At 39.0% G+C, this 24,090-nt stretch overlaps 4 protein-coding genes across 5 annotated transcripts; 3 read left to right on the top strand and 1 right to left on the bottom strand.

The window, feature by feature from the left end:
* Position 1: 1 nt before the first annotated feature.
* Positions 2–2,316, bottom strand: ubl5 (ubiquitin like 5). Its single transcript, XM_079864395.1, has 5 exons — positions 2,206–2,316; positions 1,510–1,567; positions 1,325–1,408; positions 1,189–1,226; positions 2–72 (listed from the first exon to the last, which is right to left on the bottom strand). The coding sequence occupies exons 1-5, from the start codon at positions 2,294–2,296 to the stop codon at positions 29–31; spliced, it is 315 nt and encodes a 104-aa protein (XP_079720521.1). The 5' UTR covers positions 2,297–2,316; the 3' UTR covers positions 2–28.
* A 77-nt stretch (positions 2,317–2,393) lies between these two features.
* On the top strand, positions 2,394–9,271 carry pin1 (peptidylprolyl cis/trans isomerase, NIMA-interacting 1). Its single transcript, XM_079864393.1, has 4 exons — positions 2,394–3,246; positions 5,067–5,267; positions 7,811–7,921; positions 8,852–9,271. Exons 1-4 carry the CDS (start codon positions 3,189–3,191, stop codon positions 8,959–8,961), a joined length of 480 nt encoding a protein of 159 aa, XP_079720519.1. The 5' UTR covers positions 2,394–3,188; the 3' UTR covers positions 8,962–9,271.
* Positions 9,272–14,589: 5,318 nt separating this feature from the next.
* Positions 14,590–17,244, top strand: LOC307154439 (microfibril-associated glycoprotein 4-like). Of its 2 annotated transcripts, XM_079864387.1 has the most exons (7): positions 14,723–14,893; positions 15,292–15,453; positions 15,560–15,609; positions 15,705–15,908; positions 15,989–16,085; positions 16,172–16,339; positions 16,419–17,244. In XM_079864387.1, exons 3-7 carry the CDS (start codon positions 15,604–15,606, stop codon positions 16,670–16,672), a joined length of 729 nt encoding a protein of 242 aa, XP_079720513.1. In that variant the 5' UTR covers positions 14,723–14,893; positions 15,292–15,453; positions 15,560–15,603; the 3' UTR covers positions 16,673–17,244. The 2 variants fall into 2 exon arrangements, with proteins under 2 accessions (XP_079720512.1, XP_079720513.1); XM_079864386.1 differs by having other exon boundaries at positions 14,590–15,453.
* Positions 17,245–17,502: 258 nt separating this feature from the next.
* On the top strand, positions 17,503–22,524 carry LOC307154440 (microfibril-associated glycoprotein 4-like). Its single transcript, XM_079864388.1, has 5 exons — positions 17,503–17,646; positions 17,749–17,949; positions 18,030–18,126; positions 18,661–18,828; positions 18,917–22,524. The coding sequence occupies exons 1-5, from the start codon at positions 17,641–17,643 to the stop codon at positions 19,171–19,173; spliced, it is 729 nt and encodes a 242-aa protein (XP_079720514.1). The 5' UTR covers positions 17,503–17,640; the 3' UTR covers positions 19,174–22,524.
* The last annotated feature ends 1,566 nt before the right edge of the window (positions 22,525–24,090 follow it).

Genomic DNA, 24,090 nt, shown 5'->3' with positions numbered 1-24,090 from the left:
TGTGTGTGTGTGTGTGTGTGTGTGTGTTCTACTGGTAATACAGCTCGAGGTTCATGCCGTCATGGATTTCATCTGATGATCAGTCAAAGAAATGAATGATTTCACATATTATGGACAGACACAAAAGATCAATAACAGACTCACATATGATATAATATATACCGTAACACTTTACAATATGGTTTCATTTGTTGACATTACTAACTTCATTAGTTAATGATTTCTACAGCTTTCATTAATCTTAGTTTATGTTCATTTCAACATTTACTAACATCATTAAAGTCAAACGTTGAATCTGTTAATGTGGTTTAATGCAGGGTTTTCAACTGGAGGAGTTCAGAGAAAAATATATGAAATATTTAATTACGCAAATAAATTAATAAAACCAAATTATTATAATATGCATTGATAGATAAATAACACAATAGATATACCTGACTGTATAGACTTTAACGTCATGTTTCCTAAAGACTGGTCTGTAACCCTAAGATTAATATCAGTTACTTTATCTATTAATGCTGTATCTGATCATATTTTACACATTAATAATATTTTAAACACAAAAACCCCTGATTTAACATCAGAGTTGGGGAAGCTACTCTAAAAAAGTAACTAATCACTCGCTACTGATTACATCTTCACCAGTGTAATTAGATTAGCTTAAGACGGAGTACTAATACTAATAACTATAACTGCATTACTAATTAATCTCTGGCATGACTTACTAATAATTACTTCCTGAATCCCATATTAACCTCAAGGTTAGACACGAAACAGCCGTCTTAATTCTTTCAAATAAACAATATATAATTGCATAAATTATTCTTGAACTATTATACGCATTTAAAGAGAGAAGGTCACATTAAAAACATACATTTCAACGTCACACGTGAAACATTTTTTACTTTTGTTTTATATAGAATTGTTCTATAGTCTATACAGTATTCAATGCAATCAGAAGAAAGAAATGAAGAGTAATCCCTTACCTAATTAAATTAGTAATGAATTACATTAACTAACATGAAGAAAGATTAATAAACTACTGTAACGAATGTGTTGCTCATTGTTAAAGTTAGTAAATGCATGAGCTAAAGTGTAACTGATGAACATTTGATCGGTGTAAACGTGTTTCACGTCACTGAGAGACGAGATGAAATGATCAAACCTAGTAAAGTGTGTGAAGGATACAGTCTCCCAGAGACACGTGGTCCTTGAATATGGTGTACCTGCACACACACACACACACACACACACACACACACATAATCATTATAATCACGTCTGATTGCTTTAATTCTCCACTTGTGACGCTCGGTGTTCTCACCATTTCTTGAGCACGATCTTGTCCCAGCGAGTTCCCGTCTGAGCCGCGATCAGCTTCTTCAGGTCCCCGATCGTGTCCTCCTGACTGACACACACGGTTAAGACCAATAACACCACACACACACACACACACACACACACACACACAGTCGAACTGAGACTTTCACACAGCGTTTCAAAGGATACTTGCATTTGACTCGAACCTTCTTCCCCAAACGGTCGTTACACACCACCTCGATCATCTCTGAAACAAACATCACATCATCATATTACATCATATTCATTATATCATCACATTCATCATCATATCTGTCACTGCTGTCGTTACTGTTAATAACCATGCTGTACTTTATATATTTAGTAAGAAAATGTAAATGATTTCTTTATATAGTCATCATAATTACTACTACTGCTATATAACTATTATTAAACTAATCTCTTAATTGTGATTATTTTGATGTCATTGAGGCTGTTATCTCAGGTACGTCTGTAGGACGTCTGCTAGAGATCTATTCATCTGGAGAGCATCTGCGGTGTAAAAACATCTGATAAACATCTCAGAAAAGGCAGTTTTACACACACTCTAAACCTTAAACATCTTAAAGACGTCTCTCCTCGCTGTCTCTATACGACATCTTACAGGAGACGGACGCAGACGCGTAAACACTCTTCTGGCAGAGGTGAATGCAGACATCATATAGACGTCTCTGAGATGTAACGTTACTTGTGCTATCAGGGCTGGTTTCAGCTCATCCAGCATCATCTGCATGATAATGCGATGGGTTTCGTTTAACTCACACAAACGCATTAAATCCTATAATGCATTACTAAACAGTAACACTGGATACGCGTGCAAATAAACGATACACTGTAGATTTCTACCTGATTTCTCTGTCGTTTGTTGCCGCAGAAAATCAGAAGCGTTTCTTTCGCACCCACAAGCGTTTGCCGTAAACCAACTCCGCGAAAACATCCGCTCGCGGCTGGCCAATCAGATGCGCGCGCGTTTGACTGACAGCGAGTTTCACCAACCACAGTCCAGGAGGGGCGTGGAAGGATGATGTCACCGTGGAAATTGCCGCTAACCGATGTAAGGCGTCGTGAATGTCTCATTTTAAACATTTTAACAAACTCACATAGAAATCTATTAAAGGAGGGCTTTTTTTCCATTTGAAAGAAAAAAGAAACAAGCTTCCATAGTAAAGCGGTGTTGTTTCCCAGTGTTTGTCCTCTGTCAATGTTGAAAACTCTTGCACTGTGGAAACCATACACACTCACTCAAAAGTTTGGGGTCAGTAAGATTTAAATATCAAATCCTCATATTAGAGTGATTTCTGAAGGATCATGTGACACTGAAGACTGGAGTAATGATGCTGAACATTCAGCTTTGATCACAGGAATAAATTACACTTTTCACATAGAAAACAGATGATTTACATTAGAATAATATTTCACTGTATTTGAGATCAAATAAATGCAGCATTGGTGAGCAGAAGAGCCTTGTTTTTCCTTAAAAAACACAAGAATTTTTTATTCCAAACTTTTTATTCATAGTGTGTGTGTATAACATTACATTTTGAATGTATATTACAATATATGACGATTACATTTTTTATATATGAAATTAACCTCATGTATCTGAATCAGAGAGAGAGAGAAAACTTAAAACAGAAGCAGACTGTTTTATATGAGGGCTTACATTTTTTCCATTTACAAGAAAAAAGAAACAAGCGTCCATATATGTAAAGCAGTGTAGTTTCCCAGTGTTTGCGCTCTGTCGCCCCCTGTCGGCCAGTCCCGGTCACTGCAGCGGCGCTACATCAGACCAGAGCCGAGCCGAACCGAACCGACACCATTCTCAAATCATGTCCGACGATGAGAAGCTGCCGTCCGGGTGGGAGAAGCGCATGAGCCGGAGTTCAGGTCAGTCGTGGCGGCCCGTGTTCACATTTAAACCCGGAACCGAGTGTGTGTTTGGGCGCGTGTGAGCAGTGCGTATGCTAATGGCTAACCGACACCGAACCGCCTAAAACAACCGAGCCCGCGCGCGCGAGAGCCGATGCTAAACCAAACCTGACTGAATTCTGATTTAAACGCAACACGAGCGAGTGATCCTGAGATGTCCGGTGTTTAAAAGCGGATGAGTTAAAGCATCACACACTGAATCTCCAAATATCAAAACATTTGGGTTTCCAAACCCCTGTAAAATCTGAACTATATCTGGGCCAGACTGATATTTAGCCATCGGAAGGGTAATAGCGTTAGCTTTGTCAATGGATAACGTTTGTATTTTCAATTTTACTCGATTAAATTATGAGTAAATATTTTATAAAAATCAAACGTGTTACGCGGAATATTTCATGTCCACTAACGTTAAGCCGGTCATCTCGCTTAGTTCACTGAAAGGGTTAATTCTGTCCGTTAAATTATCTCACTTATCAAACAAATAAATAAATAAATGTATGGACATAAAATACTGATTTGAGTTTAAATTATTTTATGATCATTTTTTGTGGGTGATCTTAAAGCTTCCACTAAAAAAATAGTTAATTTAAAGTATAGCATAGCAACAATACAGTCATATTACAGTGTTCATTTATACTAGTATTAATTTATAGATAGGCTAGTATTCAGTAATATTTCTGTATTCATTCATACAGTATTCATAATGCCTATTATTACTATTCTTCAATCTAAGGCACTTGTCTGCTTCAGTTTTAAGTTTTCTCTCTCTCATTAAGATACAGAAGGTTAATTTCATATTTAAATAATTGAATGTAATTTTATATATATGTATACACACACTATGAATAAAAAGTTTGGAATAAATAAATAAAAAATCATATGCTTTTCTCCAGAGCGGCTATATAAATTAACTAAATTAATAATTTTTTTACACCAGAAATGAACCATCACTGAACTTACTTAAGCTGGACTGTGACGCTATTCTCTTCTGGCATTTTTGTTGCATTATTTTCCTGTTATCTCTGTAAAGCTGCTTTGAAACACTCTATATCTAGTAAAGTGTAATTTACTCCTGTGATCAAAGCTGAATGTTCAGCATCATTACTCCAGTCTTCAGTGTCACATGATCCTTCAGAAATCACTCTAATATGATGATATGAAATTTAAATCTTACTGACCCAAAGTTTTCTCACAAAAATATGAAGCAGCGCAACGATTTTGAACATTGATAACAGTAAGGATAGTTTCTTGTCCGTAATGTTTCCTGAGCTTTTCTGTAGCTTGCAACGCCAAGGTCATGGGTTCGATTCCCAGGGAAAGCTAGAACTGAGAAGAATGTAAAATGTGTGCCTTGAAATGCACTGTAAGGGTAAGTTTACACGACTACGATATGCTTCAAACGGAGAAGTCTTTCCTTTGAGCTTTCCGCGTACAGACGATCCCATTGTCAAAACGATCCCGTTCACACGGATCCGCGAAAACGACTGAAAACGCGGTATTCTGCTGCCAGGCCACTAGATGGCGATGAAACACTATAGACTGAACACGTAATACGCATGTGCGTGACGTCATCGTCTTCAGAGATTCGTGATTTTGTTGTTTACACAGAGACCGTTTTCAAAACTTTATGTTTTCAGGCCCCAAAACGCTGTTGTCGTGTAAACGAACGACCAAAACGCATAAAAAGTTTTACGATTTTAGTTGAAAACGGTGTAACAGTCTTTGGATAAAAGCGTCTGCCAAAAGCTTATATGTAATGTTGTGTCTGTGTGGCGCAGGTCGGGTGTATTACTTCAACCACATCACGAACGCGAGTCAGTGGGAGCGCCCGAGCGGGTCGGGAGCGGACGGGGCCGGCGAGCTGGAGAAGGTCCGATGCTCGCACCTGCTGGTCAAACACAACCAGTCGCGCCGGCCCTCCTCCTGGAGAGAGGAGAACATCACGCGCGGCAAAGACGAGGCGCTGCAGCTCATCCACAGTAAGACACGCTCACTAGCACACTAGCAGTGGCGGCTGGGGTTCTTTAACCCTCTGGGGACCAAGCTGTTTTTGGGGTCCTTGAGATGTTCTGACATGCCTTGATATTTGTGCTTTTTTCAGTTATTTATAAACATGTTAATGGCAAAGGTGTAAATTCACTCTATATAGCACAAACAGGGCTACCATAATATGCGAGCAACGTGTATGTAGATGTTTGTATTTTTAAGAGAATAATGTTTATGCGTGGTTATTGGAAAAAATTAAAATGAAAGTTGCTGAATTAAGACCACAAAACACATATTAAATATGTGTCCACAAGACTTTTGACTAATGGATGTTGTCCCTTTGAGTTCTAGCTTCAAAATTATGTGAAAATAGTCTTGCTTTATCGTTCACAAAAAAAAATACATTGATTTAAATGGTGTAAAACAGGTTTTGCTTGGAAAGCCAATATGCGAGGAGGAGGAGTAGTTTACACCTTAGATTACAATGTCCCACCCACTCTGCATAATTAGCCATTCACTCAGGTGTGACACTGACTGAGCCACAGTGCAAGGACAAAAGATGTATTTAGAAGAAGACTTATATTGACCATTTAAGATTTCGCTTACATCTATCTTGTAAATATGTTTTGCTATTTTATTAAAAATGTTACAATTACAACAATAATTACAATTTCAACAATATTTCAAGTGTACTCTTTCTTTGTAAAAAAAAAAAAAATGATTATAGGCCTACATTTTATCATATGTATTCATTAGTTTGAATATAGCCAACATTGGAACATCTAACATCTTAGTCTATGAATTTATTTTTGACAAAAATAGTATTTTTTTTTGCAGTTTAATATGTTGCTTATACAAATACATTTTATTTCAACATATTCCAGTCGATTTTTACTCATCTCAGTAGGCTATAGCAAAGCAGTTTATTCTTTATAAGGTAGGCTATAATGTCTCACTTGCGAGGAGTCGCGACGCGCTTTGTTTACAGCTGATGTGGGCGTTTCACAGATCTGAAATAGTTCTCAGAATTTGCGTTTGAATAGCACGCGCTCTCCGGGGAGTGGTCACATTACAGTGAATTAGCTCGTAATGAGCTCGACAGGAGTCGCTCTCTTTTTATACAGATTACAGAAGCTGATAATATTTGTTTTTTATATAAATGACTTCATTTAAAAGATGCGATCTCAAGCTTTATGCCCGTGGGTCTGTTTGCCTGTTTGACTGAATTTTCGCGGAGTTATAGATCATTTTCGAACGCGTTTTTAAATGGGAGTTTACTGACAGAGAGAAGGCAGAAATCGCATCATGTTAATTTTTCTTTATTTGTCAAAAAGCAAAACACTTTATTTTTATTGTGAGTATACAGAAAAAAAATAGAAACTGAACAGGATCGATTGATGTATTACACGAAAATGAAAGATCAAAATTAACAGAGCATTTAGTGTTTATTTTCATTGCTAAAAAAAAAAAACGAGCAAAATGCGCGGGCGCGTTTGTGGTCCCCAGAGGGTTAAAGGGTACATCACAAGGTGTAGAATAAGTGTCTGATGTCCCCAGAGTGTGTGTGTGTGTGAGTGAAGGTTTAGCTCAAAATACCCCACAGATACTTTTTTACAGCATGCTAAAATTGTCATTTTTTGAGGGTGAGCAAAAATACACCGTTTTTGTTTGTGTCCCTTTAAATGCAAATGAGCTGCTGCTCCCGGCACAGGGGGCGGAGCTTCAAAAACTTGTGTGTGTGTGAGAGCAGCTCCGATTACCTCACGCAGACAAGCTCTAAAATGTCAGAAACGGTTCTGTCTTTTATGTTTAAATTGGAGTCGGACAATGATGGGGAGACTTATTTGATTTGCATTTAAAGGGACACACACAAAACGACGCATTTTTGCTCAGCCTCAAAAAGTGACGACTTTAACATGCTGTAAAAAATTATCTGTGGGGTATTTTGAGCTAAAACTTCACACACACACACACATACTCTGGGGACATCAGAGACTTATTTTACATCTTGTGAAAAGAGGCATTATACCACCCCTTTAATATACAGCTTTTTATAATTAACCACTTGTAAACTTATGTTCACTGTTCTTTTTTTATAAATATAGGATTTGTAATAAATCTACATTCATTGAGTCGAATCGAAAATTGAATTGAAATCGAATCGAATTGGAACATCTGAATCGATACCCAGTCCTCATTAACACTGGCTCCCGTTTCCACCTCAGGTTCGGGATGGCTGAGCCTCCCCTGACGAGCCGCCACGGCTCACTAGATACATTTCCATCAAAGTTTCAGATTTAACTTGTGAGAAAAATTTGAATATTGCATGAAACATTTGCAAATAAAGCATCATGTGTTTCCATCTCATGTGTTCCAGTGAACAAAATCGGCACTTCCAGGGAAACTGCCATTAAATATATCTAATATAAATGGAAGTTGCTTCAATGGGGCTCTTTTTCCCTCCATCATAAACGACTCTTAAATACAATAAACGCTGTCATGTTCTCTCTCTCTCTCTGTGTGTGTGTGTGTGTAGAGTACATTGAACAGATCAAATCCGGAGAGGAGGAGTTTGAGAGTCTGGCGTCTCAGTTCAGCGACTGCAGCTCAGCGAGGAACGGAGGAGACCTGGGCATATTCGGCAGGGGTGAGACTAGCGATACACATCTGATACACATCAGCATCGGGTATTAGGGATGCACGATATATCGGCATCAGCAGATATATGCTCATTTTTAATGGATAACACTTTATTTTGATGATCCCAGGGTTTTTCCTGCATAGAGAATTACAAGGCGGCCGCCTCCGTCTGTTGCGGCGGGTTCCCGGCCGGTGTCCATTCTCAAACCGTATAGTTTGCCGATAGCGCTGGGCGGGTCATCATAATTGGTCGGGCGGGCTGAGTAATTAAAACATAACATTTTAACAAATGCATACAAATTAACCGAGGGTGGATGACAGATAAATCATTATAATGTGTTGAGTTTAATAAAGACACGGAACTCTCATCACGGTAAACCGCAATGAACGAGCGTCACTCTTTTACTTTCGTTTTCAACAGCGTAATTCTCTTCAGGGAAAACCAGTCAAGGAAAACATATCAGGGCTCGACATTAACGCTTGCCCGGGACACGTGTTTTTTAGTTTTTTTTGGGAAAAGTGAGAGAGAATTGTACTTGCCCAACCGGACAAATGCCCTGATTAAAACGCCAATATCAAAAAATAAATACAAAATAACAAGGGAATCACCGAAAACGCAAAAAAAAAGGAAAATACAGTTCAGTGCAACATGTGCTGTCATATCGGCTACATACAGTTATAATGAGAACATTATGATTGTGTGTTTGAGACATGGATTTTAATGGTTGAGACTCTTGTTTTTGTAATCAGGCTCTCAAAAATTATATAGAGGCCAATATATCGGTTATCGGCTTTCAAATATAAAGAATTATCGGTATCGGGCAAAATGTTCATATCGGTGCATCTCTATCGAATATTAATACAGTTTTCAGCCTAACATTGATCCATTGTGTCCTGTCTTAATCCATATATATATGTGTGTGTGTGTGTGTGTCAGGTCAAATGCAGAAGCCCTTTGAAGACGTCTCGTTCGCACTGAAGGTCGGAGACATGAGCGGCCCCGTGTTCACCGACTCCGGAGTTCACATCATCCTGAGAACCGGATAACCATCGGGATCTCCGTCATGCCTTCGTTCATTCACTCGCAGATAACTCACACATCTATCCCAGGATTCCTTATCTTAATCTGTTTCCCTGAAAAACCTCGCTTGGCTTCGTCAAAGCTGCACGATAAAACCCATCCGGTGTTTCCGTGATCTTACATGTTACAGATGCGTCTCGAATCCCGGCGTTCCCGCATCCGGCTAAACGCTCGCATGATCTGCTGTCCTGAACCTCGGGCCAGTCCTCGCGTCGGACAGCAGATGATCGGATGTCCAAACTATGACCAATAAAAATGACCATGTCACTAAAGAAATGCTCCTGTTTTATTTCAAAGCATGAAAAATATATTTTTATAAAGCAGAGTTTCTCAAATTGAGGTTGAAATTAAATAATCTAAATAAAACGCTTATTAAAACAGGGCTCGTACAAGGTACTTTAAGTACTTGAATTTGACTTTTTGAATTATGAGGCCTGGAAAACCCCTGAAAACAGCCATATTTACAAGAGGTACTTGAAAATTGCTTTATATTTTTAAATACAATATATATGATTTTTTTTTTGTTTTTTTTTTGTAAAAAGCACAAATGCAATATTTTCATGCAAAATTAACACTGATAAACCCCCATTAGGTTATTTTCTCGATACGCCAAGTACATCAACATTATAATATAAAATATTATTTATTGAACATTAATAGCCATTATAAACTTTGTATTTAATATATATATTATTAAAAACGTTGTAAGTTGTATTTTGGAGACCATATATCTGTAATCTGAGTTTTAAAAATCCTAAAGATATTCTTTGATAAGTGCAATCTCTTTTTCCGGTATCTGTATGAGTCCTGTTAAAAGATTAACTGTTTTATTTGTTTTACCTGCATGTCAGTTATTAAATATTAGCTATTAAAAGTATAAAATACTAACTTAAAATCTCAGGGGGGTTTCAGAAAATATCATCAGCTGACAAAAATGTTTAGGACTTTTTTTGGCTTTATGCAAATGTTTGTGAGCATGTTGTTGTTTTAAATCCTTATCTAGTAGTGCAGTAGGAGATGGATTGGCCGGAAGGATTGAGGAGCCTGCTGGGAATCGCCCTGTTATATGTGACGCAGTATAACATCGCTCATGTTTGTTGTGATTTGAGTGTTATTCCTACAGATGTCAGGTAAATCCTCATGTTTGTGAAATTGTCTTTCTATATAATATCATTATGAGTGTTAGGAATGACCCTTGAGGTCGCGGGGCCTTTTAAGGTCAAATTCAGTCCTCTTGTTTTATTATTTTTAGTATTATTTGGGGATTCCTTGATCTGGGTGTTTGCAGAAAGCTGGTAAGTTCTTGAGAAAAGATTATTAGTGTTCTTTAGGTGGAATCCATGTGTTCAATAATGTGCTCATGATTTCAAGATTATGTGGTTGTTGTATAGCAACATTTATCAATGTGTACGGATAATGAACGTTTAGACCTTTTAGACATTTTATTAAACCCTCTGGTGTTCTTCAGTCATTTTTGACTGAATTTTTTTTATTTTTTTTATTTTTTTATTTTTTTGTTACTTCATCTGAATGGTAAGAAACTTGGTAAAAGTTTTGGCACTTGCTATGTGAACAAAAAAATCATGGGCATGATTAAATGGTCTTGAATTAAATAGTCACACTTGTGCTGCTCACATTGGAAATTAATGGGAGACGAGTGTCCCCTAGTGGAAGCATTTGGTACTGCGGCCAACACTCCCCCTGAAAGCTCTTTTTTTTTTTTCTTTTTTTTTTTTGAGAAATCAAGCTCAAATTTGCTCAAACTCCTTTAGGTTTATGGCTTTGGTTTTCTTGCAGTTTTAGAGTAAAATGTGTTTTTGAAAATATATATATCATATAAAAATTGAAAATAGTATTTTTGTGCATTTTTCATAACAATAAATGTACAATTCTAATTTTAAACTTTTTTCACTTCAGCAATAATCTGCCAAGTGTTTTTAAAATGTGAAACTTAAGTCTGTGCTTTAAAGCATTCAAGATTTACCAGTTTAAGTTGGAAATTTTATTTTCAGGTCTATGCTCACAAAGTGAAAAAATGGATTATAAATACAGCGTAAATATAATGTAGTACCATAAAATCCCCTAAAAATACAAAATATATATAAAAAAAGGGGGGTAAAAGAACAACAACCACCAGGATTGAAATTTCACATTTTGGATGACACAGAGGAGGAGCCTCGAGCGTTTTAGTGACTGAAGAACACGAACGGTGAGTTAACCTCCAGTATTTACATATTACATCCAGAATTTTATACAATTTTACATGTGAAGTTGTCTAAGTAAATCCTTTTAATTATTTTTAGAGATAAACTGCACTACTGAGGAGAGATTGAGAAGATGGCAGTAAGTTCACTGGTTTCCTTCATTGTGTCAATCAGAGCCGGACAGTAACAGTACATTTACTTGAGTACAGTACTTAAAGGGACACTTCACCCATTTGCATTAAGCTTTGCATTGTTAGAAACCCAGTCATACTATTGAATGGTCGTGCAACACTCTCTCATTTTCCCCTGAGACGGGAGAAATCTGTTATTTACCTCTTACACTTCCTCCTACAATGACGCAAAAATCGTCATTTTGCGTCATTGTAGGAGGAAGTGTTAGAGGGGGGGATTTCTGTTAAGACTACAGACACTAGTTTCTCATCTTTCCCAGGGTGGGGCGCGCTCACGCTACAGACCTATTACAGATCAGTGGGTGGGACTTTACTCTCTGAAACTGAAAGCAATATCCTCCATCTTGTTTGAAGCTAAGCTAACAGGCGCTGTGGAGCCAGCTGTGAAGATATGACAATAGCGGAGGAGAGTGCTCAATATGATATAGAAGAAGAGGATTTCGGAAGTCTGATGCTTGAATCAGGTGTTTGTGGCTACCTTTACAAGCCGCATTATAGCGAAGAGCAGCCGAGGCAGAAGACCTGCCTGCCGCAGACGAGGAGCCCGGACTGGCTCGAGTTAGGGCGGACTGGTGGCGCCGGTGATCTCACAATGCAGCTACGAACACAGAGATAGAGTCCGTCTGCGGCAAAGAATTTCAACGATGACAATTTCTCCTGGACGAAATCTCTGAATCAGACGAGGACACGGACGTTTGTGTTGAGAACTATCCTAGTTTCGCACCGCATATGTTCTGACTGAACATCCAGGTACCATGCAATAATTCACCTTTTCGAAAGAAATACAAACGAGGAGTAATGCACTAATGAGTTCGCCAACTAACTAGACATTTTGTGTGAATGTGAAATGAATTTCAAGCTCTGGTAGTAGCTAGCCTTGTAGACGGAAGAGTGATTTCTCTTATAGGCAGATATGCGCTTTCTGGATTAGTGGGAGTGGCTTGCGGAGCTGTGCAATGTGGTGCATTGTGGGAGTTGTTGTCTTTCATACAAATGCGTTCTGAAGTTATTTTTTGTCTTTTCTCGGTCACGAAGGCACCAAATTCAAAAATTATTTTACATTTCGACTACATATATGACCCACTTTAAATAAAAACCAATGTTCAAATGGGTGAAATGACCCTTTAAGTACAATTTTGAGGGATCTGTACTTTACTCGAGTATCATTTTTGGGGAGTACTCATGACTTTACTCAAGTACATTTGAGAGGCAAATATTGTACTCTTTACTCCACTACATTTCTATCCATAACTGTGAGTACCCGTTACTTCTAAAAAAAAATTTTTAAAAAGAAAAAAGAAACATCTTGGAAACCCTCTCAAATGTGATTGGATTGTGCAGGCGCCACTGATTGGGACAGCCTATCAGCAATCACCTTCAGCTTTCCGCCAAAGTCAACTCCATGGTCAGATTTAGATAAGAGACGAAACCATGGACGAAACAATGGATGAAGATGCAGCAGGTCCATCCCGGGAGCGATATTTTTTTCCCCAGGATGGTAGGGGAAGACTCATGAATATTCATTAGGGAAGTCATCCCTGATTGGTCTTAACCCCAGTGACGGGTAGGTTTAGAGGTGGGGTTAGGGGTAGGCCATCAGACCAATCAGGGATGACTTCCCTAATGAATATTCATGAGTCTTCCCCTACCATCCTGGGAAAAAAAAATATTGCATCCCGGGAATGTGCCAAGCCGTGGCCCCACCTCGCCAGACTATTTCAATTTTCTGAACAAGTTAATGATAGTTTTCGCTTCAAGTGTTTGCTGTGTTTACCAATGTAAGCACTGTGGCAGTAGTAATGCAATATTAAGAAAATGTACTCTTGTACACTTGATACTCAAGTACTTTTAAAAACAAGTACTTTAGTACTTTTACTTAAGTAGACATCTGACTGTAGTACTTTTACTTGTACTTGAGTAAAATTTAGCAAGGGGTATCTGTACTTTTACTCAAGTAATGTAGCTGTGTACTCTGTCCGCCTCTGGTGTCAATCACATGTTTAGAGACGGTTCCACCTTGATTTCAGTGTGATGTTCATCTCTTTCTCTTTCCGTCTCTTGTAGATGAAGGTGTTTTTGCCGGTTCTTCTCCCTGTTGTATTGAGCAGTGACTGTAAATTCATGCCATTCGACTGTTCTGATGTCTATAAATCAGGAGAAACAGTCAGTGGGATTTACGCCATCTATCCAGCAGGAGACGTTCCTGTCTGGGTTCTTCTGAGATGATTCTCCTCTCCATCAATCTTCAATAAGATCCTACAGTGAATGCATTTTTCTTTAAACAGAACTTATTCAGCTAGATGAGCTATTTTGTGGTTAAGCTAAGAAGCCAGGACTTTGGTCTGAAGACGCACTCTTAAAAATGAAGGCTCTTTATTGGCATTGATGGTCCTTTTAACTTTTAACATCCATGGGATTTTTCTATCACACAAAAGGCTCTTTATAGTGGAAAAGGGTTCTTTAGATTATTAAAATAATCTTCACACTAAGAAAAAATGGTTTAATGAAAAAAACATTTGATTTAAAGAGTGTAGTGTTTGAATACATCAACCTATGGTATGTTGGACAGTTTGTCGGTGAAAACAAAAGGTTTGAGCCAGGAAAAGCTGTTCATCCTTTACATTGCTTTTGCACACTTTTGTCTTAGATGTTTTCCCATGTTGTTTAGCATAATTCCCAGTCACAACATGACATCATGACTTTGCGTAAACATACACGCCACTTTCAAGTCAAGTGGCGTGTTATTTATACGCATTTTCAGCTTTCCGCGTGTATGTCCACGCGCGTGTATGTGTATGCCGTTAAACGTCAGAGTGATTTCGCGTGTATGTGTACGCCGTTAAATGTCCGAGCGAAACGGAGGAAAATGTATATCTACATCTGGGGAGCAATATTTTTTTTCCTAGGATGGTAGGGGAACACTCATAAATGGTATTAACCCGAGTGATGGGTAGGTTTAGGGACGCGGTTGGGGTAGGTCATATATATTTATATACAGTAATGTAACGTAAATCAACGGCGTTGATAAACACGCTGAAAAGCGATTATGCGTGTTGATAACACGCCAAAAATGGAAATACGAATTGGCGTGTCATACATACGCCATTTCATGAGATCAGTCTGCCAGTCATTAACACTGATCTCCACTACCGCTTCCTTCATATTTGTCATTTGAGTGTTTCTTTGGTCTTATTTTTACAACAGGAGAATTAATTATGATTCATATACATATCACCATACTTTCACATTTTGGATGTTTCCTAAATATAAAAATAGCTGGCAGAGGATTTTTTCAAGATTGCCACAAACACACTTTGATACGAGCAAACGGAGGAGGAGCTTCGTCCTCGTTGGTTTGTTTTTTGACAGATTCTTCGCCTGTCTGAGATTATAATGCTGCCTGTACAATTGTATGTTCAAAACTTGCAAACTTCAGCACTTGTGTATATATTCCAAACACTGCAAAATATTCCAACATGCTTCCCTGTAGAAGAACAACCAAGGTAAGTCACCGAATCAGAGATTAGGAAGTGTGTAAGAATGAAAGATTCTGATCGCCTGAAGTCCTGTGATTATATTCAACATTCGAATGAAATTGATCTGAAATGTCATGTTTGAGTGTTTCCATGGTCTTTCACCTAGTAAATCCTCTTCCAGTAAAACTGACTCATGCATGTTTGACCTCTTTAGGTCACAGGCCTGTGTGGGTCTAACTCAGTTAATCTGTGATCTTTTGTTTGTGTGGTTTGAGTATTTATGGACAGCTGGTAAATTTGTTATTGAGGAACAATTGTTAATGTTCTGCTGGTGGACTCCACGATTTTAAGATTATTTGTGATTAAGTGGGCTGTATTTAGGAACATTTATCTGTGCGTATCGATGTTTTATAAATCATTAACAGGAACTGGGAATTCCCATGCTTTCACATTTTGGATGATTCTTAAATTTGCAAAAAGAATGTTTTTCCAACATTGCTTCAAATGGAGTTTGATACTGAGGAGGAGCCTGAACATCAGATATTTAAAGGAGAGTTTGTATCGTCTCCAACTGGAAAAAACAGACGGTGAGTTCCTGGTTTGCTCTCCAAAGCTTCTCTGGACATTCAGAAGTTTATATTATTCTATAGAAATTGTCTGAGTAAAGAATTCTTTCTATCTTTTTTTTTAAAGACACAAACATCTCTGCTGTGATCTACTGAGGACAGATTGAGAAGATGGCAGTAAGTTTTTCTGTTTACTTTTTGTCAGTCGGATTCTTTAAGATGGTTTCCACCTTCATTTCAGACTGATATTCACCTCATTCTCTCTCGTGCAGATGTTATTGTTGGGGGCTCTTATCCCTGTTTTATTGGGCTGTGAGTGCGATACTGTAGACAAGCCGGTCGACTGTTCTGATGTCTATAAATCAGGAGAAACAGTCAGTGGGATTTACTCCATCTATCCAGCAGGAGACGTTCCTGTCTGGGTTTACTGTCACATGGTCTCAGATGGGAAAGATGAAGACAACGGAGGATGGACGGTACGAATGTGACTTTAGCTCATCAAACACACATCAGAACATGCATTATGAATCATATATTCTATATAAACCCATCACAGGTGATTCAGAGGAGAATGGACGGCAGTGTGAATTTCTATCGGCCGTGGAATCAGTACAAGAGAGGATTCGGGAATGTGGAGAGCGAATACTGGCTGGGTAAGATCTCACAGCGTGTGTCCGTTTGTGTGGATGATCATGTGTTTGGCTGAACATGTTCTTCGTGTGTGTGTGTGTGTGAACAGGGCTGGAGAACATGTACCAGCTGACACGTAACAGAAAGTACATGCTGAGAGTGGATCTGGAGGACTTTGAAGGAAGGAAGGGTTTTGCTCTGTACTCGTCCTTCTCTGTGGATTGTGAATGTGTCGGATATCAGCTGCAGGTTTCAGGGTTCAAGGATGGAGGAGCTGGTAGGACACTTTCATTCATTCTCATGAAAACTCATTCTAGTTGATTTATTGTTCTTAATGATGCTTTAACTCTCTACAGGTGACTCTTTATCTGGCCATAATGGATACAAGTTCTCAACCTTTGACAAGGACCAAGACGCTTCAGATACTAACTGTGCCAAACAGTATCTCGGGGCATTTTGGCACTCATCTTGTCATAATACAAACCCCAACGGTGTGTATTTATGGGGGGAAGATCCCACTCATTACGCCATTGGTGTTGCTTGGTCCAGCTGGAAGAATTATGCTGTCAGTATGAAATCCATCAGCATGAAGATCAAACGTGTGTCTTAGAAACATTACAGTGCTTCTGAAGGGGAAACATTGGACTTTTAATCTTTTTTGCTGTTTTTTTGTCTCGAAGACAGCGATGACCCAAGATGAATGATCTTGTCCTCAAAACTCTTCTGGATCCTCATGTTATAGTGTTATAGTTATAGTATATTGTCACAAAGTGGTCGTTCAACCATGTTGATTTATGATGTCACACATGTGGAGTAATTAACTTCTGAGATTGAATTAACGCGAGATGTTTTGCAATACATTACGGACGTGGCATCTGAGGACTATTTCTCATTTTTCTAAGTTATTTTGCTTTATTTCCAGATTCAGTCATAGGCTCGTTCTTACGCACTAGAGCTCGTTCACGCATGCGCTCTCTTCAGAAACAGTGCATTCAATCTCTTGACAAATTAAAAGATGTAAATGACATTTGTATGTATTCTAAATAAAAGATACAGATTGCACTGAATGTCAGCTTGCTTATTTTGCTCAAGATAAGGATTTATTGTCCACATGTCGAGAGCTGTCGCTCCAAACACACAACTTTGCAATGTTCTGTGTGAATTAAAGTGATTTGATATCTCATGTTTGTTGTCATTTGAGTTTTTCAGTAGTCTGTGAAATTAATGATCATACACATCTTTGAAATCAGACAAGTACTCTGCTTCATATAGGATCAGGGAATCGCCGTACCATAACATTTTAGATGTTTCCTAAATGTGAAAACAGCTGCTGGAGGGTTTTTCCAAGATTGCCACAAACGGACTTTGACACTAACACACAGAGGAGGAGCTCGAAAATCAGATATATTTAAGGACTGTTTGTGCCATCAAAGACTGAAGAACACAAACGGTGAGTTACTGTTTTATTCTCCTACATTTAACATAGACAGTCTGGGCTTTCAGAAGTTCTTACAATGTTTAACACATTTCTAGATAAAAGTATCTTTGCTGTGAAACTGCTGAGGAGAGATTTAGAAGATGGCAGTAAGTTCACTGGTTTTCCTTCATTGTGTCAATCACATTTTTAGAGACGGTTCCACCTTGATTTCAGTGTGATGTTCATCTCTCTCTTTCTGTCTCTTGTAGATGAAGGTGTTTTTGGTGGTTCTTCTCCCGGTTGTATTGAGCAGTGACTGTAAATGCATGCCATTCGACTGTTCTGACGTCTATAACTCAGGAGAAACAGTCAGTGGGATTTACTCCATCTATCCAGCAGGAGACGTTCCTGTCTGGGTTTACTGTCACATGGTCTCAGATGGGAAAGATGAAGACAATGGAGGATGGACGGTACGAATGTGACTTTAGATCATCAAACACACATCAGAACACACATTATGAATCATATATTCTATATAAACCCATCACAGGTGATTCAGAGGAGAATGGACGGCAGTGTGAATTTCTATCGGCCGTGGAATCAGTACAAGAGAGGATTCGGGAATGTGGAGAGCGAATACTGGCTGGGTAAGATGCGTCGTTTTTGTTATCTGAATATCTGAGTTTCTGAATCCACCCGCAGTCTTTAGTATCACACTGTGAAGTCTAAGGACAGTAATTTTAAGCTGTTTTTAATATTTTAATGAATAAGTAAGATTTTAAACTTTTAACTCAAATCAATATTTCATGCCAACAATGACGTGGTGATAAGCCGTGTAATCACTCTTAAATGTCCTTCTAGTTTGAACTTGTTCATTTGTCTTGGCTCAAAGCTGTTTGCTAGAAACTGTTTTTCTTTGCGGAAGCTTTACAAGTGGGCTAATATTTCATATCCAATTATTTACATATGTGTTGAGTAGGCATATAATAAACACACACTCAGCCAGTGGTTATCTCAAAATAAGCCTTTTCAGGATGATAAAAGACCTCTACACTTCAGGTCAGTCCTAATCAAGATGTCAGGGTTTATTTTGTGATAAATACCGCCTGATTGTACATTATACCATACTTGGTGTTCATGTCTCTCTGTGTGTGTGTGTGTGTGTGTGTGTGTGTGAACAGGGCTGGAGAACATGTACCAGCTGACACGTAACAGAAAGTACATGCTGAGAGTGGATCTGGAGGACTTTGAAGGAAGGAAGGGTTTTGCTCTGTACTCGTCCTTCTCTGTGGATTGTGAATGTGTCGGATATCAGCTGCAGGTTTCAGGGTTCAAGGATGGAGGAGCAGGTAGGACACTTTCATTCATTCTCATGAATATTCATTTGTGACGTTCCAGTTGGGTTACTGTCCTCAATGATGCTCTTTCTCTCTGCAGGCGACTCTTTATCTGGCCATAATGGACTGAAGTTCTCCACCTTTGACAAAGATCAAGATGTCTATGATAAGAACTGTGCTAAAGAGTTTCTTGGGGCATTTTGGTACGGAGCCTGTCACACTACAAACCCCAACGGTGTGTATTTATGGGGGGAAGATCCCACTCATCACGCCATTGGAAATGTTTGGTACACCTGGAAGACCAGTCACGCTGTCGGTATGAAATCCATCAGCATGAAGATCAAACGTGTGTCTTAGAAACATTACAGTGCTTCTGAAGGGGAAACATTGGACTTTTAATCTTTTTTATGAAATTTTAAGATTTTCTTTTCTCTTTCCATTGTGTAACTGAGCAATATTTTAAGTATATGTTGGCTGTTGGTGTTGCACATTTTATTTTGGTCATTTCTGATGTTATGATTTTACTATAGTGTTACTAATATTAGGCCTCTCTTCAAAAACTTTCAGTAAACGTATACAGTGAATGCCCTTTTCTTTAAATATAACCCAAAACTAGACATATTTGACAGACCTGTTGGTTGAGTGTGGCTAAAAGGCCAGGGTTTTAGTCTGAAGTAGTGTTCGGATAAATCACAGATTGGATAACATTTACCTTTTCAACCAATGGTGTGTTGAAAACAGTTTGTCTGTGCCAAACAGGGATGTAGTGGAGGCTAAACGCCGTTTACGCACCTCCCAAAATTCGGAAATAGCGTTTGCCCACCTCCAAAGTGCGTTTATCCACCTCTAAATTTCACGTTATTTGAGCGGACTTTGTTTTTCCAGTGCGTGATCGCCGATCGGTACATGATTCCAGCATTTGGGCCGTTAACGACAGAGCAGAACGCGCAGTGCAAACACGGAGAAGAGAGCGCAGCACGCCGACACACACACACACACACACACACACACACGGAACAAAGAGAACGGCGCACACACGTAGCAGAAAACACACGCTCATGAAGTTACTAAACAAGCTGCGCGAGAATGAAACTTGATCGCAGCCGCAACAGGAAATCATTAAAACGATGCAAAAAAGTGATTTTTTTTTATTCATTACAGGCAGCTGGTTTAATGTAGGGAGCATGTCAAAACCCAACTGTACAAGTCAAGAGATTCAGGGGGAATCAAGCCTGCACCAGGTTAAAGACTTTTCCCTCTACAGAGAAACACTGATCCACATTTTTCTGATAGACCAAACAACTAATCAATTAATCGAGGAAATATTCAACAGATTAATCGTCTATGAAAATAATCCCAAATACCTAATCATTATGTACAAGTGCATTGCATTGGAAGCCCTGGATATAAGCCTCCCTTCTCGATCTCTCTTAAATATTTTTGTTCTCTCTGTTTTGTCATTTAGTAAACTTTATAGATTTCAACAATATTCCTTTTTGAGTCTCTTTAACAAGAACTTAGATTAATGTTTGAATTGAATAGTGATTGTGTGAGTGTGACCTATGATGAGGGAACAACCAGTGCCTTGGTAGTACCATCAAATGATAGCCTATAGCGATGTCATCAGGATATACATACACCGGTAGGTCAACAGTGCGCACGTTCCGATCAGCTGTTGATAGCGCGACTCACTGACAACATGTCTGACTTCGAAACTTCTGATGATGAAACCAATTTTAGCACAATGTCAGACGGAACAGATGATGATGAAAGTAATTTTAGCACAACGCCAAAGGGATACCTTTATGAACCGGAGCGATGCCGAACTTCAGCAGATCGAGATAGAGAGAGAGCGAGAGGACAGAGATGAAGTTGTAAATAGAGCTTACCCGTGGTACTGGTACAGCAAAACTCTTTAAAATCTGTTTTTTTTTTTCCTCCTTGGTTGGGGATGTAATCGTCTTCGCTGAAGTGAGCACTGCACACACGAAAATCCTTGATTCTGGATATTTTAGCTCCCGCAGAGTAGCCGATGGCAACCAGCCAAAGCTGTCTCATATAGCTATAAATCCGAAACAGGAAAACGATGGAATCTGAACAGTGATCCCGGCACATTCTTGTGGTCACAACCTGGGAATTTACAAGTTCGCACCATTGTTAATTTTCTACTTTTTACGTCGTTGTCATTCGATTGTGTAAACACTATGGAACAGCTGATCGGAACGTGCGCACTGTTGACGTTGACAGCAGCGCGGATTGATAGAAATGGAAAGAAAATAGTGCCGATTAAAACTGAGGTATGAATTTTGTCTGGAGTGTTTTTTGTGATGTAAATTAATCAAGCTTTGAAACGCATATCATTTTTTCACGTAAAAATGCACAGTTTTGAGGCCCCGGAAACGAACCGAGACTACTTTCTTGAAAAACTTCCAGCGGCCAGAACTCTGACCAGGGAGGTGACCACAGAGTGGGTCAGTGTGTATGCACTATAGTGCTGGTAAGGATTGCATACAACTTCATGTCTTAGATGGGCGAACTATCCCTTTAAAGCACTCTGAAGTGGCTTTTGTGGATGAGTTATGTACCTATTGCGGGAAGATGACCATCGCAGTGCTGCGGTCAAGACTTGAATACCTCAAACGAGATGTAGTCCCCGCTGACATGCTCCGATCTAGTTCCTCGGCTACTTCGTTGAATACATGTGTGATCGCATTCGGGGCTCCGGCAGAGGATCAGATATCGATTGCTGCATCGAAGGGTGGGCTAGAGTCCTCTGGGGATGAAGATTCAGCTGCGTTGCCCCCTTCGGGGAGAGTAGCGTTGATCGAGTTTTCCCGGGCCGCTGAGATCGTTGGGCTCCGTGTCCCGAATGCTCGAGGCTAGACAATTGGTATCTCGGGGCAGCGCATGCTGATCAACAGCGCCCTGCCTTTCTTCCTGGAAGTGCACGAAGAGGTTAACAGATCGTGGAAGGCAACTTTTTCTGCCCGAAATCAAGCAGACGCATCTTCCGCCCTCACTACCCTCGATGGTGGGGTGGCCAAGGGGTACGTGGAGATCCCCCCGGTGGAGTGTGTGGTTGTGATGCAGTCGTGTCCACAACGCACTGCCGCCTAGGGGGGTAATCTGCGTCTCCCATCCAAGGGCCCAGCGGTGGTAGACACCATCACTTCAGTGAGAGCACCCTCTACAAGGCGCGTCTACACTCTGAAGTTGAACCTGTTAGTTGCGTGGTGCTCTTCTCACCGAAAAGACTCCCGGAAATGCCAGATCAGAGCCGTGCTTTCCTTCCTGCAAGAGGGGCTGGAGCAAAGGCTGTCTCCCTCCATCCTGAAAGTGTATGTTGCTGCTATCGCTGTACTTCACAATGTACCAAATTTTCGTTACCAAATTTTCAGTAGTAGCGTGTTACACTACTTTTTGCTCCAAAAAATGAGTTACGTTACTGTAACGCGTTACACACAACACTGATGAAAGTTATATTTATAAACTGAAAAAACGGCCTCTGAAAAGAACAATAGTGCATTATTAGGGTGTGTGTTCACATATTTACACAGAAAGCTGGAAGTCATGTGACCTGTATTTTATTTCAGGACATTAAATATTGCTTCATCCTTTATCTGATAGCAAAACTCTGTGAAAGCAAACTGTGCTTATTGTCTCAATAACCAGATATTACGATATTTAAAAAAATAAACAGTGACTTCTGAACATATTCATATCTTTTCATTTCTTTCACATTTTGTTATGTTGCAGCCTTATGCTAACATACTTTATTCTTTAAAATGACAAATGACAGATTTAATGACAAAGCATTATGAGAAAGCACTCAAATATCACATTGCTTACGTATTCAGACCCTTAAATCAGTACTTTACATCTGTACTCCATTGAAGCACCTGTGATTACAGCCTCGGGTCTCTTTGGGTTTGATGCGACAAGCTTTGCCCTCCTGGATTTGGGGATTTGCTGCCATTTCACTCTCTGTCAGGTTTGACAACCATTTTCAGAGCACTAGAAAGAGTTCTGGTCATCCAAACTTCGGCCATTTCAGACTTATGGAGGCCACTGTGCTCTTGTGAACCTCATTGCAGCAGAAGTGTAGTGTAGTCTTTCCCAGATCTGTGCCTCGACACAGTCCTGTCTCTGAGCTCTGCAGGCAGTTCCTTCGACCTCATGACTTGATTTTCGCTCTGATATGCATTTTCAGCCTTTAGATCTTATCTCGGCAAGTGTGTCTCTTTCCAAATCATTCCAATCAGATGAATTTCCCACAGATCTACTCTGAAACAATGTGTAGAAACATGTCAAAGATGATCCAGAGATATGTGATGCACCTGAGTTTTTTTTTTTTGTTATGTTTTTAAACACATTTGCAAATCTGTTTTTTGAAAGAAAAAAAAACTTTTGCAAGGCACTGTATGTGTCATATTTCTCCTGCATTTAAGGTAAATTCAGATAAATATAAGATCCAAAAATATCATGACTTCTAATAAATTATAAACTGCTTCTTACACAGATTTTGAGAGAGAAAACAGTATAAAAGATATTTCAGTATATACATGAAGTGACCACTGATATAATAAACATAATCAAAAAGATTACTATAATTTACACCAAGTAACACCGGTAAGGCTTTGTGAAGATTAATTAGAATGTTTTATTTATTTATTTATGAACATTTATTAGAGGATCAACCCCATGAGATGAAACATCTCGTTTTCATGGGGGTCCTCAGGATCATGTCCAAACAACATAGAACAGCAGAACAACAGAGTAGATACAATCAAATTAAACAAAAAAAAATATAATAACAATAAAATAATACAACAACAAAAAAAGAAAACAAAAACCTTAACGCACGCACTCACACACATTCACGCGCACCATACGCACACGCAAGCCCGCACACACACACACACACACACAAGCTCTCACTATCCCCTCCCATCACAGACACACATTCATATATATGTATATATATATATATATATATATTAGGGTTGGGACGATACAGGTACCTCACGATTCAATTCTGTGGCGATATGTGGTCCACGATATGATAATATCACGATTCGCGATATCTACGATATTCAATATATTGGAAGAAATTTCATCAACGATATATCACGATATATGTGACTGAAAAGAAAAAGAAGGAATAAGGAAATAAGGAAATTTTATGCATTTATTAATGCCAACATTTCCAACATTGTGCAAAGAAATATGCATTTGCATAATAACTCACTGCCTCCTGGTCTTAAATGTAAACAC

The sequence above is a fragment of the Squalius cephalus genome, assembly GCF_949319135.1.
Source record: "Squalius cephalus genome assembly, chromosome: 2".
NCBI lineage: Eukaryota > Metazoa > Chordata > Actinopteri > Cypriniformes > Leuciscidae > Squalius > Squalius cephalus.
Note: the sequence above shows the minus strand (reverse complement) of the source record. Positions and strands in the feature narration are given on the sequence as shown.

What these genes read in the sequence shown, in the direction of transcription:
- ubl5 (XM_079864395.1), bottom strand. Translation starts at nt 2,296, where the DNA reads ATGTTTTCGCGGAGTTGGTTTACGGCAAACGCTTGTGGGTGCGAAAGA. An exon ending in ACAAACGACAGAGAAATCAG is followed by an intron (nt 1,568 to 2,205) that starts GTAGAAATCTAC and finishes TGTTTGTTTCAG; the next exon opens with AGATGATCGAGGTGGTGTGT. An exon ending in AAGGTTCGAGTCAAATGCAA is followed by an intron (nt 1,409 to 1,509) that starts GTATCCTTTGAA and finishes CGTGTGTGTCAG; the next exon opens with TCAGGAGGACACGATCGGGG.
- LOC307154439 (XM_079864386.1), top strand. An exon ending in AAGACAACGGAGGATGGACG is followed by an intron (nt 15,909 to 15,988) that starts GTACGAATGTGA and finishes AACCCATCACAG; the next exon opens with GTGATTCAGAGGAGAATGGA. An exon ending in GGAGAGCGAATACTGGCTGG is followed by an intron (nt 16,086 to 16,171) that starts GTAAGATCTCAC and finishes GTGTGTGAACAG; the next exon opens with GGCTGGAGAACATGTACCAG.
- LOC307154440 (XM_079864388.1), top strand. An exon ending in GGAGAGCGAATACTGGCTGG is followed by an intron (nt 18,127 to 18,660) that starts GTAAGATGCGTC and finishes GTGTGTGAACAG; the next exon opens with GGCTGGAGAACATGTACCAG. An exon ending in GTTCAAGGATGGAGGAGCAG is followed by an intron (nt 18,829 to 18,916) that starts GTAGGACACTTT and finishes TTCTCTCTGCAG; the next exon opens with GCGACTCTTTATCTGGCCAT.
- pin1 (XM_079864393.1), top strand. Translation starts at nt 3,189, where the DNA reads ATGTCCGACGATGAGAAGCTGCCGTCCGGGTGGGAGAAGCGCATGAGC. An exon ending in GCGCATGAGCCGGAGTTCAG is followed by an intron (nt 3,247 to 5,066) that starts GTCAGTCGTGGC and finishes TGTGTGGCGCAG; the next exon opens with GTCGGGTGTATTACTTCAAC. An exon ending in GGCGCTGCAGCTCATCCACA is followed by an intron (nt 5,268 to 7,810) that starts GTAAGACACGCT and finishes GTGTGTGTGTAG; the next exon opens with AGTACATTGAACAGATCAAA.